At 40.3% G+C, this 21,414-nt stretch overlaps 1 protein-coding gene across 1 annotated transcript in view; it reads right to left on the bottom strand.

Annotated features, from left to right (window-relative positions):
- LOC134439967 (NACHT, LRR and PYD domains-containing protein 12-like) overlaps positions 1-19,103 on the bottom strand; it is a 34,091-nt gene extending 14,988 nt beyond the window's left edge. Inside the window, exons 1-5 of the mRNA XM_063189895.1 lie at positions 19,033-19,103; positions 16,372-16,485; positions 15,093-15,203; positions 12,955-13,068; positions 1,376-1,460 (exon numbers count right to left, since the gene is read on the bottom strand). Coding sequence (XP_063045965.1) covers positions 1,376-1,460; positions 12,955-13,068; positions 15,093-15,203; positions 16,372-16,485; positions 19,033-19,103 — 495 coding nt within the window. The remainder of the gene's footprint in view (positions 1-1,375; positions 1,461-12,954; positions 13,069-15,092; positions 15,204-16,371; positions 16,486-19,032) is intronic.
- Between the last annotated feature and the right edge of the window lie 2,311 nt (positions 19,104-21,414).

Here is a 21,414-nt window from a genome sequence, read left to right on the forward strand (position 1 = left end):
CTTCGGCACTTAAGTGCTTATCTGCGAACCACCCATGTTCACACCGGGCACTGTACTTTTTCCGCACGTGACCGTTACCCGGATGAACCTGCTGAGGGCCACGCTGTCGTCACGGTTTGCGGAGAAAAACGTAGCATTTTGCGGTTCACATTGCAAACCAACTTTCCGGTTCGCGAACGCTACAATCTGTGGCGTGAACACGACGGCCGGTTCGCCTTTAGGTGCAGGAACGGGCACCAGCATGGTTCTCAGTCGGCCTGAATGCGCTACAAGTGGCAGAATACCTGGCATGTTGGTCTAACATTGGACCATATGGGGAAAATCATTGCTGGACCCAGAGTCATGGAAGAAAGAGTTATGCTAATCTCATTGACCTTAGTGTTTCATTTTTACACAGCAATGGTAGCTCATGGAGCCTTTGACACACAGATCGCCATCGACATGCTAGTTTCCAAATTGTTCCAGGAAGTGGGCATAGAACACAGAAAAACACAGTAAAAGGTAAAATTATGTTTTACTTCATCTTTGCTTGTTATGCAAGTGAAGTAACGCGGATTTCACCAAGGAGTATCCGAGTATTATTTACACTTAGAACTAGTTATTGGATACTCTTCGGTGAAATCTGCAAAAAATTAATCGTCCTAGCAAGGCTGATAGGGTTTTCATACCTGGTCCCATTCAGCCTTTTAAGTGAACTCAGACCTGTGACTCACCATTTTCTATGCATATGTGAATGCTCCAAAGTGTTCCCAGAGCTTTTGGAAGTGACCTGAGACCTTTATTGAAACACTTTTTGGTCCACTTGTTGGGTTTTCACACCTGGTGCCTTTAAGTGAACCAAACTCAGTCCTCTTTATGTGAACCAAAAAGTGAACTAACAGCAAAATTATTCCGTTCTGTTGTTGATCATATTGTGAGTGTGTTACAAAAAGAATGGGGCCCCTCCACATGTTATTAGGCCCTCTTTTTTCGTTCGGGGGGCAATTCTTGGTAGCTTGCAGGGGGGGGCTTGGGGGCTGAAGTACTTGCATTACGCCAGTGCCTACCGTACTGAGACCACATTAATAAAAGTCCTGACAAGTTACACTTGTGACAAGCTCTAGAGGACCAGGTGTGATCAAAAAGACGACTGACACAACATAAAAGCCTAACTGAACCAGAAAGAGCAGCCGTTTTTTTTTTCACAATACACTCACAATATGAACAAAAATAGAACTGAGTCCTTTTACTGTCGGTTAACTTTTTGGTCCACTTAAAGAGAACTGAGATTGGTTCACATAAATGGGACCAAGTGTGAAAATACCCATAGCCTAAATTGCCAGGATATGAACATAGCTGAAAGATACAGATTTTCCCACATACAAAAGTGTCGTACCGAGAAGATGTTAAATAAATCTTCACGAAACTTCCTTTTCTCAGCCAAATCTTTCATGCCTTGCGATTCTCCCTTTTGTCCCTTCCTGGGGAAAAAGAGACATGAGCATTGACAAAGCAATATATTGGGGAAAATTCCATTTCATTACACTTACTGCAGCAGTTGGATTTAGTCCAAGTGATTTACAGATTAAGCATTGTGTTTTAGTTGTAGTCATTGGAGTGTTGTTGGTTAAACCACTATTTATCCATAGTTTTTCTCTGTTACTTTTTATTTGTCTCCTTTATTTTACTAGGGTAGTCACATAAGGTATGTATACATGGGCACTTCTGATCCGATTAGAATAGTTTTCTAATCCGATCAGGAATTCCCTTGTATACGGCCCGATCGGACGAGATTTCTTTGATCGGATCAGAATTCTAATTGGACGAGAAGAGGTGGTGTAGTCCGATCAGATGGTCCATGTATACACTCTATTCCACTTGGTTGTTTGTGACGCAATCGTGTCACATATTTTAACAAATGAAGCTCTGGTTATCCTAACATTTTAACGCCATATTGGTCGCTGAATTCCTGCAGAACAACTCTCTCCCACCAATCCTGGCTTCGTACTCTCATCCACAGACTTCTTTCTTGTTTGTGAGGTGTTTTAAGTGAACTGGTGACAACATCGCGTCGGAGTGCCGCTGTTACGCACCTGCCCATAAGCGCAAGATTAAGTACAGCAGTGTCGCTTCCCGCTGCACTTTCAGAAAGACTAAAATTATAAATAAAGCAAGCGATACTTTCATGTTTATCGCAGTTTCAGCCATATAGCCCGACCTGTTACTAAGCACTGTCCCTGGTAACCGCGCGTGGCAGGTATTCGAACGTTCAAGGTCAATGTAATGTATACACTTCATTCCGATCAGACTAATCGGATCAGATCTATTCTGATCGGTGAAAAAAGCGCCATATACAGGTATACACAGCTATTGAGGCAGTTGCCTCTTTTCCAAGTGGGCCCTAGAAAACATGGCGCTGGATTTCATTTCACAAGTGATTTTCAAGGGATTTTTATTTGACAATGCATAAAAGTAAGGGACTTTTTTCACAAGGGATTTCTCCTTGACAATGCATACAAGCTAGATACTCTGTATTTAAATGCATACTAAATGCATGTTTACATGTCTAGAGAATGCACAATTCTAAAGGTACGGTTCATTGAAAAACATCCAAGCATACATATTTAAAATTGTACATTATTCTTCTACATCTATTATGATATTTAGACCTTCATTCTCCCAGCCCTTTGTGATACATGAGAATCCACAATATACAGTAAAATCAAGAAATACAGATGGTATGTTTATACTCATAACTAGGCAATTGTGATTTGATTTTTTAAAAAGTTTAAAATATAACCATTAGAAAGGAACAGGCATAGGCAAAATAAGACATAAAGCATCTTATAATAATTATATGGCTGTCACATTACATACCACTGCTTTGAACTAGGCCTAGCCTATTTGTTCCCTAAGGTAGCCTACTGTATATCCTACATGTGAAAATGTAGCCTACAATGGGCTATGAAGGCTATCGATTTAATTAAGTAACCGATACATTCAATAAGACAGACGTTCTGCAAGCTCCAAGAGGCTGGCCATGTCACTCGGGTAAACGATAGTGTCAGTGAAATTAATTTCAATCAACAAATAAACAAATATTACTAATTGAAAATTGATTCAAAATGTTGTCAATTTTTCTAATACTATTTTCATGTGAGGCAACACATGCTGAAAACCAAACACAGCCCTTTCTGCTTGCATTGCTTTAAAGGACCACTCTAATAGAAAACCATTCTTACATATTATGTGCACCATTATTCAAAACCCATAAACCTGAATCATTAATAAGTGAAAAATAATTTGGGTTTATAATTTTATAGTTTTTAGTTAATTTACAAAATAAACATTTCTGATTGGATGTGACGTCACAAGACGAATTTCATGACTCCGGAAATATCGATTTTTACAAGAATTAAAACAAGATTTTTTAATGCTTCAACGTTGTTTGATATGGCATTGTAGGCCTACTGTGGGTACCGGTAGTTGTTGTGCCTACATGTTGGCAAACCACTAGGTGGCACCGTTACCTCATATTTCAGAGCCATGGGGAGTGTTGTTTTCAACGAGACGAGGCAAGTAGATCTACAGCTGAGCTAGCATCCAAAGTGCGACTCCAGATGAGTTGCAGACATGACGCTGTCCTGACTGACTATAAAGTTTGAAAATGTACTTCCGAGTCTACATTACAACTTAGTTCTTACAGATTTCATCACTTTTCAAACACAGTATGTTGATGTAATTTGTAAAGACCGCGATTGATGTCCTGGCTATTGCAAAAACATACAGTAGCAGCTGGTCCTGGAGAAATGACAAGGCTAACAATGTGAAACGATAGCAGCACGAAGACATGGGATTGACGGCAGGCAAGAATGGGGTGTTCGATCGTTGAAATTATAATTCATAGGAGCCCTGACAGATACTGTATTTGGAAACGGATCGTGAGACTGCTAATGGTGCTCGCCTGGGTGTCAGTCAACACATCGGTGAGTAGGACTAGCTAGCCTGCTAGCTTCGTTGACCTACTGTGCTTTCAGGGTTGGATGGGTGGAATAGCTGTGAATATGATACAGTAACAGATGAAACACTTTCCATAACCTTGGCTCCCTTGATTGACCGTTCAGCTACCGTATACCGGTGTGAACATAGATTGTGTGTCAGATACATAATCTCCGTGTGACATGTTCTACTCTTTTGGTGCTACTGGCTATTCCAGACTGTTTAGAAACCCCATGTTGCTACGTGTCTTTTGAGGTCAAGCTTACAATGTAACGGTGTTAGATATTCACCCCAACAGCGAAAATGTCGGGGGGCAGATTTGGTATTAGAGCTATTTGTTTCACTCCATGTCTGTGGACGGTGTCCTATATTTTATTTATACAGTGGTGTTGTACTTGGAAGTTTGCTTGGTAGTGTGGAGACATGGGGAAAGCTAATAAGCTAGCCTTGTAGTTGCAGAACTCGTGCTGTTAGACTTTCTATTTCATTGAAATTGAAAACATTTCTTTGCAAACTGTTCGCTGTCTTGGATAATGAACACCATGCACTCTAAACACAAAGAGATAGTATATTTGAACTATAACATCACTATCGTATCCGCACTCAAATTTCACAGCTCCCACTGTGTGCACAGATCCAGTTAGCCAAGGCGCTGCTAATGACCCGGTGTGCGTTCCATTCCCCGCACTGTGCACTGTGTACTGAGATGCAGTGCACTTCCCACCCTCAGCTTAACGGCAAATAAGTGCAGATATTTTGGCTGACACAAGTGCGTGGATTGAGACGTGATTTTTCATCTTCTGACATCAATTCCGGCTCGTGTTTGTTTTTGGGGGGCGGGACTAAGAGTGTTGAAAAACGGTTAAAACAACGTTTACAAACAGTCCTTACTACTGAACAAAACAACTTATTAGAGTTCTGTTTCTGGACACATGAAAACACGTTTGAAACCATGTAAACTTATAGTTTTCTATTAGAGTCGTCCTTTAAAGAAAAGAAGTTGTACCCTTTTTTGAATTTCTTGATTCATTCCAAAATAGAATAATGAATGAACGAAAAAGTACATGGACACAGCCCCTATTATACATCAGTTGTCACCAGAATGACAATGACCAAGTCGTAATGTACTACTAAAGGCCCTGTGCACTTGTCATAGTGGTGCTATCAGAGACATTCATACACTCACAATCTCTGTAGTAGTTAGGTTTTCTTCAATGACTATTCCTACTTCAGTGGCTATTACTTCGTTGCTGTGGTGGAACGGCGTGTGTGGGAGACATCTGTTGATATGGTGATGAGATTGTGTGTTAAAATACAATACCTTGCCCGAGTGGAGGTTGCTGTTCGGTGTGACTGTTCCTGATGGGCATCATGTTTTGCATCCTCGTGTCTAGAATCACAGCTCTGTGTAGCAGATTCTGGTCTCGTATCATGTTGGACAGAGCTTTAAGAAAGTGGTAAACCACTGATGAGGTCAGAGTCAATATTTTCACGGGGCTCAACTGGACAAATCCCAAGGAAGTGTTTTAGGGCTATAGGAATAAAATCCCAATTTCCAATTCTACCAAATCACAGAAATCTCAGAGTCTCTGAAGTCTCATCTCACACTTTAGGTCAACACACGAACATACATGTTGCAAGTACAAGTTATACATGACAAATAGAAGGTTTGTTCTTCCACACTCTAAGAAAATTTCCCTGCAAAATAACGGCAGTTACTGGCAATTATATTTACCTGTAATTCTACTGTTATTTCACACCAAAAATCAAATACAGCTCATTGCTGTTTAATGTATCACAGTATATAACATTTTTTCAGCAGCAATTGAACTGTTAAATAACAGTACTCTACAGAACGTTCACAGTATTAGTATTGTTAAACTGAAAGTGCTCTACAATATTTATACAGTAGTATAGGTAAAATAACGGTACACTACAGTTAAAAAGTTGAAGATGTACTGTGAGATAGCAGGCAATTACTGGGTCATAGTTCCATTCATGAATATAGCCATGGCAACTTCCCTCCCACCCATACCCTGGCCATGTTACCGCCCCACCGTCCCATCGGTCACCATGACTGAAGTGACTTGAGCATGATACCATGCCGCCACTAAGCTATATTGAGATGCTGGTTTGCGGTGGTCCTTTGAATATGAAGGGCATGAATACAATTTCAGTGCAGGCCTACGCAGTGCTATGTTACAATGACAATGGGAGTGTGTGAGGGGGGCTTTTTAATGTATCAGCTCTTGATGAGCCAATGATGAAAATATCATTGGTCAGTCTGTAGAAACCTAATTTGCACCACGTAGCACAGCAAAAAAGCAGCACTACAAGCTAGCTCTCAAAGCAATGCCTAACTTGCAGCAGGCACATTATATGCAGCGATGTGACAAATTATGCCACACACAGCAAGTGCCACAAAGCAAGCTTTCACAAAGAGGAAAGTATGCAAGCCTGTAAGCAAGCTTGTAAGCAAGCTTGTAGGCAAGCAAGTGCTATGCTGTGCCATGCAGGCCAGCCAGCAGGCAGGCAAGCAACTGAAGTGTTGATAGTCCAGATTTATATACAGGTGCAAGGGTACCATGTGACCAGAGTCATCAGGGATTTGGCAGGTGAAGGTCGTAATTGAATAATGGCATAACAGCCCTTAGTACTCAGGTGAGGCCAGGCACTGATTAGCAGATTGGTTTAGATGGGACTGCTTGTTGCAAGAGTGTTACAAGTTCTTAAAATGTTTCAGCCATTCACACTTTCATCACTATCAAAATGCATGTGCTACTCATACTTTGCTGCATCAAGCACTTTTAAGTATTGTAGTTTCTTTAGAAATAGTTTAATCATGCTTGATAGTATCAGAGAATCTTTAACCAGTGAGAATTACTTAAGTTCTTCAGGTGGTAATGAAGCTTGATGGGGATCACGGACAAGTGGAGGATGAATGGGTTTCAATGGTGCTGCCTAAAATAACTTGGTTGTTTCCACTAGAGATGTACAGGATCCAAGATCCGGTTCCGGATCCGGCAGGATAATAGGGTTTTTCACAGGATCCGGATCTGGTTCCACGATCCAGGATCCGGTAGCCGAGGCTTTTCAGTCAAAATAGTTTGAGCCAACGTGATAAAAAAGGGCCCACATGTGTGAGTAGGCTATGTGTTTCAACCCTTTCGTAGGATCCGGTATCCGGTTCCGGATCCGGCAGGATCTTAAGCAGTGGATCCGGTATCCGGCAGGATCCTAAAAATCAGGATCCGGTGCATCTCTAGTTTCCACAACGGCGAATGCTGCTATTGTGCAGTACTTACTGTTTATGCTCAATATGTGACTCAAAGTAGTATTTTCACAGTAGTTGTCTGTTTTTTCGAAAAACAGTAGAATGCTGTTGCAGAATTGCCCTAAATTAACAGTTATTTGTTACAGTGCATGTATCACCCTAGTAGTTATGTAGTGGCATAATACGTTTATTATTTAGTGTGTGTTTGTTGAGCACTGCCTAGTGATATAGGCCTCATTATGTATCCAACCTCCTACTCTCAGCTTTACAGCCATACTATTCAGTTTTAGCGTCAATATACAATGTGCTTTCACCTCACGTCTTCATGAAGAAGTTGAGGATAAGTGGCCGTCAATGATAACATGACATTCTACAAAGAGCATACAGCCAAGGATAGTCAGTTGTGCATAAAACCCTTCCCCTTGCTTCATTCCATTTCTCATCTATTGGACAACAGAGCGCATCTAAATGAGTGACGCTGTTTTGTGGACAAGGCTGTGACGATCACGCTCATATGTAGTTTTATGGGGTTCTTCCAAATAATGTCACACCAAAGCAGGGCTTGCCACTGGCACCTGCCAACCGGCCAAATGCTGGTAAAACTTGGCTGTGGTTAGTAGGGGTGGTACGGTTCACAAAATTCACGGTTCGGTTCATATCACGGTGTCAAGGTCACGGTTTTCGGTTCTCTACGGTTCTTTTTTTTTAGTTCATGATAAATGGTGCACTGGGAATATTAAACAATATTTATATAACTGCAGTTATAAAGTGATGATGCGCAAGTTGAATTTGACCTTTTGCATGTGTCTGAGAACTGCCTCTTGTGCTTGAACTTAAACTGTCGTCAGCTGATGTGTGCTGTCTGAGCCTTTCAAATGCCCTCTTTCAATTGGCTAATAGAATTGGACTTATCACTAATATCCTACATATGGTTTGTAGGCTTATAATGTGAAAATGTTGTGATTTTAATTGTGTCATCCTCTGATTGGTCTTATACGCTAATGTTTTAATCAGAGAGACTGGATAAGATACTCCTAGAATCTCTGTTTTACATATTTTTCTGGGCAGTACATGAATTGCGGTTTGCCACGGATTGCACGGTTCGGTTCAGTATGTGTGTGAATTGTACGGTTTCGGTTTTCGGTGCGGTTTGTGCCATCCCTAGTGGCTAGTAATACATTTAGTGTCACTAGCCAATTTAGCTGGCAGCTTATTCATTGGTGTGACATACGCATCATAGTATTCCTATGTTCTGTTCCGCACTTTTCTCTGTGGATTACTGACCAGAAGGCCTATTGGAAGAAATTCAAACATGGGGCCACGTCAATTTTTGCTCAGAATTCAATATGGACGCCAATTTCCAAAATTACTTGTTTTCATGCATTATTACATTGTACTATAAGGTGATATTCATGACAAATTAACTACTTTCAGCACTATTCTGTCATATTTCCTTACATACATGTTTACAAAGGTTGACTAAACTAAAACAAATGCAAATAAAGTTGGACACCTTGCAATATCCAAAGGAAAGTGCTGAAAATAATGATTGAAATGCACATAGAGAGTCTATGGCTGGGGAAATTGTGCCTATTGTCCTGTCAGGGTTTTCACAGTGGATTACAGACCCAAAGGCCTATTGAAAAAGATTGCTGTCAATACTGTAAGGCCATAATTATCAATAAAGATTCAGTTTTCAGATTTCAGTTAAATTCTGTTCTATATATACAGAAGTGAGTATAAAGGTTGTCTAAAAAGGCATGAATATATATATATATCTTGCCACTTTGAAATATCCAAAAGAATGTTGTCAAATTATTGAATTTCACAAACACAGTGGACTGCTGAAAAAGGCACGTTACCCAAAAAACTGGCAAAATTTTGCTCTGTTTCAGCTATAATAGGTAGCATGCAAATATGGAGACGAAGATGTTTTGTTTATTCTTGAATGATGTTTCATTTTTTGTAACAATACTGGCATAAGTAAGTGTCAATACCCTATTCCAAAATATTTGGATCTTGTACCTTAATGCTTGTCTCTTGGGTTCAAATTACATTACATTACATTGCACTTCCCATAGCTGACGCTTTCATTTATTCAAAGCCACTTACAACTATTAATTTTCAGGGGATTGGTTAAGTCCCTGGAGCAATGTGGGGTTAGATGCCTTGCTCAAGGGCACTTCAGGCATGGATGGAGATGTAGGGAGAGGTCAGGTGGGATTCGAACCTGCAACGTCTAGATTTAAAGACCAACTCTCTAACCACTAGGCCACGGCTGCCAAATAAAAGTATCAAATGTGTGTGTGTGTGTGTGTGTGTGTGTGTGTGTGTGTGTGTGTGTGTGTGTGTGTGTGTGTGTGTGTGTGTGTGTGTGTGTGTGTGTGTGTGTGTGTGTGTGCGCGCGCACGCGTGCGTGCCTGCGTGCGTGCGTGTGTGTGTGTGTGTGGGTGTGTTGGGGGGGGGGGGGGGGTAAGACTGTAGAGTAGGGGGAGACAGATGGGTGGGGTAGGAGGGACGCACACACACACCCTAGCTTTATTTCAACAAATGTAGGCCTGAGAAACGTTTGATCAGTAATCCAATGGAAAAAATTGGCAGGACAATAGCCTTTTTTCAGCAGTCAACTGTGTACGTGTAATTAAATCATTTTCTGACAACAATCCTTAGGATATTTCAAAGGGGCAATATATATATTGACATCATTCTGTTGCCAATCTTTGTACTCACGTCTGTAGATAGGAGATAGGACCGAATTTAACTGAAAATAGGTTGTCTTTATTGATAATGATGGCCTTACAGTATTGAGAAAAATGTATGAAAGTCTGCCATTCTGAAAAACAGAGAACATTTTGAATTTTGGAGCACATTTGAGATGTCCCCAAGTTTTAATCTTTTTCAATAGGTCTTCTGGTATGTAATCCACTGTGAAAATCCTGACAGGACGATAGGCCTAATTTTCCCAGCCATAGACTCTCTATGTGCATTTCAATCATTATTTTCAGCACTTTCCTTTGGATATTGCAAGGTGTCCAACTTTATTTTCATTTGTTTTAGTTTAGTCAACCTTTGTAAACATGTATGTAAGGAAATAGGACAGAATAGTGCTGAAAGTAGTTAATCTTTCATGAATATCACCTTATAGTACAATGTAATAATGCATGAAAACAAGTCATTTTGGAAAATGGCGGCCATATTGAATTCTGAGCAAAAATTGACGTGGCCCCATGTTTTAATTTCTTCCAATAGGCCTTCTGGTCAGTAATCCACAGAGAAAAGTGTGGTAGGACGAAAGGCCTTATTTTCTCAGCTGATGACCTGTCTATCAAGCCCTGCACCTAAGGCAGGCATAATAGCGGACCTAACATAATCTTTGTTGTTTTGTTGTTGTTACTGTATATGTTTTATGATTGTTTTATATTACTATTATTACTATTATTGTTATAAGTATTAATAGTGATATTATTATTTTCATCACTATCATTTAAAAAAATATTATTTTCATAATTGTCCTAACGACTGTCACGCCCCAAGGGGCGTGGCTATCCTCTCTACTGCTTCTTGCTGTGCATGTGTTTCAGGTGCTTGATGGCTGGCAGGTGTGCTGATGACTGATTACCAAATGAGTGGAGATTGGGCACAGGTGCACCCACCTCCTTTAAAAAGCCAGTCTAAAGCCGCATTTGAGAGAGCATGGAGTCAGCGAATATACGGTGTAATGAAATAGCATAATATTGAAATCAGGTCTACTCAGTGCAGGCGAGTGTGTTCTCTTCTCCACAACTCTACATATCAGCAAGAGAACATACAAAGATGTCACAGGTAACACAGGTATAACAATGCTGAAATATGATTCATATCTGGATTACTATATCATGATCCATGTTTGAATCACATCTAAATCATGATCCGTATTTTAATCACATTAAGGTTGATTGTGCTTGAAGAAGGTGGTAAAAGAAATAATGCAGATTTCAGGCGAATAAATGGACAGTGGTCAGTAAAATGCATCAGGTTTTATAAATATAGTATGTTTTGCAGCATCTCATGCATTTGAATGTATATTGCTATTGAAATCAGGTATTTCTGTTGTACAGCAGTCACAGTAATGTATCTGAAAATGCGATTAGTCATTGTTAGAAATAATAACAGCCCTGGCATTGGTGCTTTGGTGTCCTGTGGAAGATCGTTGACCGAAAGCTTGACAAGAAATATAACATAATGGGATTTAAGTGTGCAGACAATTTTCTTTTATTTCTGAGTTTTTTTGACACTTTGTAGTCATGAGTGAGGTGTAATCTGTCTAAACACTTATTGATGTTACAAGACTAACATGATAGCATACCCTGTCATGGTAGAAGTAATACTGTAAATGTGTCAAAAAGCCAGAAAGAGATCATCATAGGTGACTGGACTGCATAATCAACCTTCCCACACCTGCACACTCATCTGCACTTTTTTCCTCTGTTCTGATCCGCCAACTCCACCCCCACCTCCAGTGAACTCTTTTGACTGCTGCTACACCCTCCCCCTCCCCCAGCAACCAAGGACAACATCTCTACTTCAGCTAGGACGTGTGTGTATATCTGTGTGTGTGCATGTGTGTGTGTGCGTGTGTGTGTGTGTGTGTGTGTGTGTGTGTGTGTGTGTGTGTGTGTGTGTGAGAGAGAGAAGAGAGGGTGTGCCCACACATGGTAAGCAACTAGCGAGTTCCCGGATTTCTCTCTGATCTAAGCATAGTGACTTTTTTTAGACACCTGGAAACTTCTGAACACTTTTCCCAGTTATTGATTTTTTTGGGCTGTTCTTTGCTATGTACCACTCAGCTATGGCACATGTAAGGAACCATTTGTATTTTTCTCATCACCAACCACAGCTGTGTGTGTGTGTATGTGTGTGTGTGTGTGTGTGTGTGTGTGTGTGTGTGTGTGTGTGTGTGTGTGTGTGTGTGTGTGTGTGTGTGTGTGTGTGTGTGTGTGTGTCTTTGGCTAAATGTATGTATGTGTGTGCTGTATGTTATGTGCAATGATGTGTGTAATGTGTGCATTTATTCTATATTTATGTAAGAATGCTACTGGAGACCTTAATTTCCCTTGGGGTTAATAAATGATACTCTACTCGACTCCACTCTCTGCTTAGATTTGGAGATATCGGCCGAGGTGTCAATACATTTCAATTTCTTTTATAGCACAATTGTTTTGGGAGAAGTCAATGTTTCTTTCTTTGTACTGTATATATTATGTCCATTAGGAAAACACACCTAATTGAAGTGTAAAGCAGGGTAAGTTAAGCCCAGGGTCTTTCCGACATGATAAAGAAGTAAACACTCTTGGTGTTGGGAAGCCCCTTACGGCATTATTCACACATTTGACTGAAAACACTCAACTACATCTTAACTACATTGCTATGACAATGCAGAGTCTAAGGTAACCTATTAAGACTTGGTAATTACACTTTCGTGGAAGGAGGCTCTACACTTAAGGGTTTAAAAGTCAGGGTATTATGAGGCTGTTACCAAGAACAATAAAAAATATCACACTGTATCTAATAATCAGAATCAATCTCAGGTACTCATTGTTCACTACAATTAAAAGTTCTAAAGCCAGTCACAAACTTTGGATGAGTTTACTCTGTCAGGTAAACCTGGACATTCTTGAGAAAATTACCCTAATTTTTGAGACAGAGAGAGGTGCTCAACATACCTCAAGTCAGGAGGAGGTTCTGCTTCTTTGAATTTTATTGGTTCATCCTTTGATCTGTCACTCCCCATGGACACAGAGCTCTGTGTAGGAGAACCTATTCTCTTCTCCATGGCTCTGAAGAACAGAAGGAACATGAAAACACCCACGTTGGTGGGTTAAAGGGGCACAAGGTAGGATGTCGTCGTTTGCACGGCGCCCGTGGCATGCTTGTCTCAAAATCTACACCGTAATGAAAAAATGCTGTTCAAATAAACAAGCTGTGAGAATGTTTTTCATCATGGAATGCCAGTAGTTGATACGAATTTGAATACGGTATGTAAAGCAATTTCTCGTATGAAAAGTGTTTCCCACGACACTCCTTCGGATCGCTCTGTCAAAAGGTTGCATTTGGGTTTTTTTGACAGCGGACCGTGAAAATGGCCGCCAGTGTCATCATTCACTTACGAACGATTCACATAACCATCGACTGACGCGGGACAGTGATTAATTACATGTTTAATCCTACCTGGAGCCTCTTTAACGCATAGTTTGTAGATACATGCAACATGTTAGCCATGAACATGCACTTGAAATATACTACATGAATAGACACTTGAAGTATATACTTGGCAATAGATAAGTAGCTGGCAACTGCAGCCCATTGTAAGTCTGACAGAGCCACAATAGAATGCAGGTGACATTATTCAATTTAATGCACTTGTCAATAGGCTTGGGAACCGAGAACCAGTTCCTGTTGAGAACCAGTTCCGTACGTCTCGATTCCATGGAATTGTTTGGCAGTTTAACTAACGGTTCTTTTATCGATTCCAGTAAGCATGGACTATAGCAGAACTACGTCTGCAACTTCCCCGGCTGCAGCCCATTGTAAGTCTGACAGAGCCACAATAGAAGGCAGGTTACATTATTCAATTTGATGCACTTGTGAGTAGGCTTGGGAATCGAGAACCGGTTCCTGTTGGGAACCAGTTCCGTGCGTTTCGATTCCATGGAATCGTTTGACAGTTTACCTAACAGTTATCTGATCGATTCCAGTAATCATGGAATATAACCTAACTACGTCTGCAACTTCCCCAGGTTATGCACACTTGGTGGATTCCAGCAAGCACTATTAATGTAGTACAGTAAACAAAAACACTAAACGTTTGGTGGTACAAAAAAATCTTGGCTGTGGCAGTACTTCAGCACCACGGTCAGCGACCTTAAGCAATAAGCCGCGTAATCTCAGTATCTCAGCTTCTTGAGTGCAGTGGTCCCTGCAGCCACTGTGAAGCACTTTGATGATCAGTCCACCGTGTGGACAGCCACTCTCCTGTGAGAGTCACATGATCACAAGAAGTCCGTTCTCCAGCGAGAACTAAGACTTATGCATATATGATTAATCCAAATTTCAGATGTATATAAACGTGCACTGTATGGTGAACATATGTGCAATGATGTGTGTAATGTCTGTGTTTATTCTGTATTAATGTATGTATGCCACTGGACACCTTAATTACCCTCGGGATTAATAAATGATACTTTACTCTACTCTACTCTCTTCTAAGATTCTGAGATATCGGCCGAGGTGTCAAAACATTTCAATTTCTTTTAAATGTGTAACACAATTATTTTGGGAGAAGTCAATGCTTCCTTGTACTGTATCTATTATTTCCATTAGGAAAACACACCTAATTAAAGTGTAAAGCAGGGTAAGTTAAGCCCAGGGTCTTTCCGACATGATAAAGACGTAAACACTCTTGAGAGCTAGAGGGTGTTGGGAAGCCCTGTACAGCATTATTCACACACTTTGCTGAAAACACTCAACTACATCATAACAACATTGCTATGACAATGCAGAGTCTTAGGTAACCTCTTAAGACTTGGTTATTACACTTTCGTGGTAGGAGGCTCTGCGCTTAAGGGTTTAAAAATCAGGGTGGGTTTGTCTACTAGTTCTTCACAAAGAACGATTTCTTCACTGGTATTATGAGGCTGTTACCAAGAATAATCAGAATCAATCTCAGGTACTCATTGTTCACTACAATTAAAAGTTCTAAAGCCAGTCACAAACTTCGGATGAGTTTACTCTGTCAGGTAAACCTTGACATTCTTTAAAAAATTACCCTAATTTTTGAGACAGAGGGAGGTGCACAACATACCTCAGGTCAGGAGGCTCTGCTTCTTTGAAGTCAGGTGGTCTGTCTTTTGATTTGTCACTGCTCATGGACCCACAGCTCTCTGTAGGAGACCCTGGTCTCTTTTCCATGGCACTAAAGAACAAAGGAAACGTGGAGAGTACATCACTCGTCTTCGTGAGATACATCACTCCACTGACAAAGGTGTCCATACTGTATACCAGCCCCGCCCCGCCCCTTAATGCAAAGATACCTAATTTCCAGCACTTTATTCATCTACCACATGGTGGCGCAATATCAGATTGCCATTTCAGTCACATAGCTGTTCATAGTCATATTTCCAATCAGCATAGCTCAATTTTGCTCAGGTAAGAGTTAATTTAAGTTTAATATGCTGCCTTTCAAAAATGACAGGTAAATATCAAGTAATTGTTTTATTGCTCTTGTATCATGGCTGTATGGTATGTGCTGTGATAACAAGGGATTATCTGTCATTGGTGCTATGGCAACTGCTAAGGCATTTCACATTAACCCGATGCCCTGGCTCCTGGAGCTGCATTGTGCAACATTCAGGCTCATGAGATTTGACACAACTTTATTACAGATCACACACTCTAATGAAAGATGAGGATCTTAGCATTTAAATGCAACTTAGTGCATAGTTTTACGGGCTTCAGAAACTGAGATATTAAGGTTTTTATAGACTGAAGGCAGCTTTTCTTAAAAAGGGCTCAGGCATTCAGCACCATTTTTACAGCTGCCTTAGGAGTCAATGCGTTAAAGACAACACTTTAGACTTCATCAGGTTAATACCAAGATGTAATAAAACGACATGTTTCAAATTAATCCATCCCAATGCAGTAAATGTACTGGTGAACATTCTGTGTGTTCATCATATTTCCTAATAAAAATTTGAGATTCTCCACATCTTATCTAGCCTATATTTTTGCGATGCAAAATATTCATATGTAACAACATTTTTTATGGAGTAAAAAAAAAAAAAGTTATTTAAAAAAGTATAAAAGTTCAAGTACCACTTATAAACTTTGGTTGACAAACAGTTTGTTTTGTCAGGTAAACCTTGAAATCCTTGAAAATGAGCCTGATGACGCACTGAGGCGAAGGCATTGTTCGCTCTAAATAAATGAGCACAAAGTCAAGACAGTGTGCGGTGGACTTCTTTCTTTTGAAGTATTAAACACTCCTGCGTTTACCAGCACCTAGGAGCTGTGCATGGAACTTTGACTGTTGAATCCTTAAAAATGACCCTAATTTTCGAGACAGAGGGAGGTGCACAACATACCTCAACTCTGGAGGAGTTTCTCCTTCTCTGAAGTCAGGTGGATCTTCTTTTGAGTTGTGACTTGTCATGGACACACAGCTCAGTGTAGGAGAACGTATTCTCTTCTCCATGGCTCTGAAGAACAGAAGGAACATGAAAACACCCACGTTGGTGGGTTGACTGGGTTCAAGCATGCACATGCTATATTTCAGTCAAACACTGTCAATAACCATGATTATTATACGGCCCTCTAGAATGTTGGGAGGGCTCCCATTCACTTTCAATGGGCGGTCCCAACGTTCGGCAGTCAATTATTTTTCTATAGTGCCTAATAATGACTGCTGCCAATGGCAACGAGTCAGAGATCACTCCACAAGTAGATCGGTCACATCTACGACTGATTGTTCACTGATATCTCTTGCCTGCAGTGCTGAGTTTTTGTAGCATTTTGCGTCTTGCATCGCAATTAACGTACACATTGGCAGTAGGCTAGCCCAACCACTGATGCTCCGGTTGCCAGCTTCTTCCCAAACGACGTGAGACGAATTTCAACAACACTGCCTAGAAGTCTCATTCAACTATTGATTTAAACAGTTTTGTCTCATCCTGACGAAACTAATAACAACAATGACCCAATGGTAGCCTATCAAGATTTATCATCAACCCCTGGTGATGCCCGAGTGCTGCCGTTCCAACTGTCCACCAGCCGCTGTCGTGACATCTTGTATTATTTACACTAGCCTTTTTTTTAAAACAAGGGGGTTCGTGGACAGTTTCCTTAAAGGGACACTGTGCAGGGAATGGTCAAAAAAGGTACTGCTCATTGAAACTGGGCTGCCTATTGCCAAAGTTGATCTTGACATGAAATTTTACGAAGTAATAAACAATTATTTTCTTGTATGGTCCAAGTACAGTCATTCTTGCAGCTAAAAATGGCTGTTTTTGGAAATTCAAAATGGCGGACCATGGAGAAGATCCCCCCTTTTCATGTATGAAAAAGTGCATTTTTCTCATTCATAATGAATGCTTAGAATTTGATGGAGGTGGTAAGTATTCATGAAAAGGCTAACATGAATGAATGGGCAGCATGCATTTTGGAAATTAACAACTAAAAATCTCACACAGTATCCCTTTCAGCGTGTAGGCTACTAGGCTAGAAGCTGCCTCTAGCCAACCATCTGGTGCATAGCTGCTGAAGCCTGTAGCAGGATCGATAATGAGGATGGTCAGGGCACAGCATGCATGGGTTGCCTATAAAGTTTCTGGAATACTGTTGTCAGAAATTATCCTGTTGTGAACCTGGGTTTAGTAGATGTTGCGCAGTGACTGAGGCTGCCTGCAGACAATTTTAAACGCAACGTGGCTGTAACAAGAAAGTAGCCTAACTGTTGCTTGGTAACCTTTTGAATTATGAGCGTTCCACAAAACTATTTTTTCTTTGCACACGCTATGAAAGGGCAATAAACCCGTTACTATAAACTACTGGTTAAGTATTTGCCTCCAGCCTCCAGCCCTGCAATAAATGGAAACATACCGTATTACTGCTGCTGCATATCATGCCTGATATACTTGACTTACATATATAAGTATATACGTATACTTTCCTGCACAACTGGTTCTTCATTCTCTGTTTAGCTGACCAGGAATGTCAAACTCAAATTCACATGGGGGCCAAAATTAAAATATGGAATGAGGTTGCGGGGGCAAACGCAATATATGCATGTATATATTTTTAATGGGCTAAAATTTAACTAAATGAAAGTTTCACAAATATACTACAGTAGCTTACATAAACCTGGACATATTTTGTTGTATGAGCAAAATATGTTATGTTGGCCCCTATCCACTTATATTCCATATGGCACACCAAATGTAATGTTCAGGTCAAGTTTCAAGATTCTTTTTATTGGTCCTGATTTTTTTTGTTTTTATATCTTGGACATACAAGTCATGTTTCTATTAATAGTGTATGTGGGCCTACGTTTGACATCATAAACATATGGAAATTGGAAGAAAACGTTGAATATATATTTCTATCTCAGTTTAATCAAGTTATGCAAATCCATTTTCTATCCAAATGCAACAGGGTTTATAGGCGGAATTTACAGTAGGCCTATAGCCTACATAGGTTTCTGATGTCAAACGTTCAGCTGGGTGCGCAGATAAGAATCCCAAAATGCTATAAGTGATTAGAAGTCACATTAGACCAGCCTAGTGCCTGGTTAGAACCTGTTTTCTAGTCGGCTGGATGTTGCAGCTTTTTCTGTGGTTTCTGTACTATCAACTCCTTTCTGGGAGAACATATCTTATCATGTGTACATCAGAATCGTTTTGTATTCTTTGTATATGAAGTTATATTGTATTACACCAGTCTTGAAACCCCTCCTTGTCTCCAGTGGCTACCTCTTGGTTACACAATATAGTATTATTTTTAGGGAGCATACCAAAGAATTCTGAGCAACACAATAATATGTTCTCTGAAAACGGTGTCATCAAGAATACAAAATCTGAGCAAGTGGATAAAACCACCAGAATATTTTGGCCTAGAGGTTGTCTGTTCTTTGCTTGGATCAGGTTTCCTATCCCCAGACACACAGCTCAAAGGTTTACGACAGTGGTACACCAAAATTAAGCTAAGGCAAAAGTCAGTTGCTGAAGTGATTTTAAATGAATGTAAGTTACCTGTCGGGTTCCTCTGAATCTGTGGCCCTTTTCCCCTCAGTGGGAGTCTCCTGTACACCAGGTGCATCCATCCCGGAGGAGCTCTTCCCCACCCACTCCTCAGAGATACAACACTACCTCACTGTAAATTCAGGATACACATTATATGATTAGAGATACTAAAAATGTCCAAATACAGTGTATTTTCAGGTTGGTGTAAGGCTTACATGCATTTTAGATGCTTACAATCATGAATACCCAGTGAGCACTGGTCTGGAAGAGAATTTCAAATGTTTTAAGTATCTGATGCATCTGTAGCCATGTTGAAAGTCAGCCATATTGAAAGCATTAGCCTCCAAACCTGAATCATGTTATGTACCTATTATGAAGTATTAGATGATAAGAGATTTAGGGGGAACGTGGGTTAGTGCGCCAAATGAACGGCTCAGTGGGCTAGTGCACTGAACCATTACGGGAATCTTTTGTGATTAATAAAGGTGTAAAAACCACACAAACAAAAAAACTGTGATGGGCGCATCCACCCACACATGCAGCCGGGGTGGCCGGAGAAGAGTGTGTACCGTCAGGCACAGGCAGGGCCGGATTAAGATGACCCAGCACCCCTGGGCTACAGGTTGCTGTGTGGGCCCCTTTGAAAGGCAAGTTGCGCAACAAATTACATAGACAGTGTCATAAAGCTAAGAATTAAGGATAACATGTTTGCCAACTTCAGGCCCGTCTCTAGGTTTGAGAGACAGGGGTGGCTTAGCCCTAGAGGAAGAAAAGCATGCAATGATTTTTTTTCAGTGCACCTGCTAAGGTTTTTTCTATTAATTCATTATTTTAAGAGCAAAGAAATCCCGCACACTCCATTCCACCAACAAACTTTAATACTTTTAATTTTTTCGGTCATCCGACCTTCTTCGTGTTGTATTAAAGTTTGTTGGTGGAATGGACAGTGTGCAGGATTTCTTTACACTTGAATGACAACCCCACTGGGATAATATCCTACACACCTGCCCATCTACAGAGGTGGGCAAAAGCGTGTTCTTGGACAATTATTTTAAGAGCAGCATACCGATTTTTAAACACTAAGTTACAGTGGATTTTTTCCCCCAAAATTCACATTTTAATGAAATTCCTTATAAGCTAAACAAAACATTTCAAAATGTTTCAACTGGTGAATATTATGTACGGAGGTTAAAATGATTAGATTACAATGCCAAGAGCATAAGGTTCCTAACTAACTGCGCATCTCCAGGAGAAGCAGTGGTCAGGAAGCGAGCGGAAGGTTCCTTACTTGGAAAACTATGCATCCCCGGCAGATATTAGGTCATTTTTACTCCATTAGTAGCTATTTTCATCAGTTCATGTGTGTTTTCAAACTGTTAAGACAAATATTTCAAGACGTTGTCAAATGGATTTTTTACACAAGTGTTGTGAGTGACAATTGGTAGATTTAATCCGTGTAAGTAATTACACTTTTCTCAAGGTGTCAGTCACAAAGCACAATCCTCTACCTGTTTTCCCCCCCGATAACATATTGCTGTGCAACCTGCTTTTATTGCTGTGCAGTAACATATAAGTGGCATTAAATAATAAATAAGCAAACAGGAACTTGTATTCAGATTAATTTGCCTTCTTGGTGGTTCATATTCAGTGCTTTACTGCATTTGTTTTTGGAAAAATGTAAAAAATAATAATAATATAAAAATATATATATATTTTTTGCAAAATCGTTAAAGGGTGGCTAAAGCCCCCCTAAAATAGGGATAATGACGACCCTGCCAACTGTGTAGAGGAGCAATTGCAAGGTTTAAAACAGTACTCGAGAGGACAGGTGAATTTTTCAATATTGTATCTTTTTTACTTTTGGCCAATCGAGGGCCCCTGGCAGGTGGGGGCCCCTAGGCTGCAGCCATATCTAGCCAGTGCATTAATCTGACCCTGGGCATATGACATGATGACACTGTATTATGATGAGGGCATTGAACTGTCAATAAAACTTCTTCAAGATACACTTGACTGCTATGGCAGTTGTGTGTTAGTCATTCAAAGTTTACTGTTATACCAACAATTGAAAGAACTTTATAGGGAAAGTTATCACGAGATATGCACGTCAGCGCATGCTTTGGTTGTAATTTGAAATCCCAGGAATCCAAGATGTTCTGCAGCTAAAACAAATTAAATCGCTTTGTAAAGTTTGTATTCAAGCACCCTCAATCTGTGTTGTGTGTTCTTGCAAAAAGAATGCGTGCTATCCCACCATATTTCCTGATTTAAGATGTTGGGTTTGTACAACTCTCTTACCATGTTACCAAAGTTCCCCAAATGCAGGGGATAAGAATACAGTCTATCCAGTCAGGTGACCTGACCTATTGTCAACCGTTAACAGTTACTGGC

Source organism: Engraulis encrasicolus, chromosome 23 (assembly GCF_034702125.1).
Source record: "Engraulis encrasicolus isolate BLACKSEA-1 chromosome 23, IST_EnEncr_1.0, whole genome shotgun sequence".
NCBI lineage: Eukaryota > Metazoa > Chordata > Actinopteri > Clupeiformes > Engraulidae > Engraulis > Engraulis encrasicolus.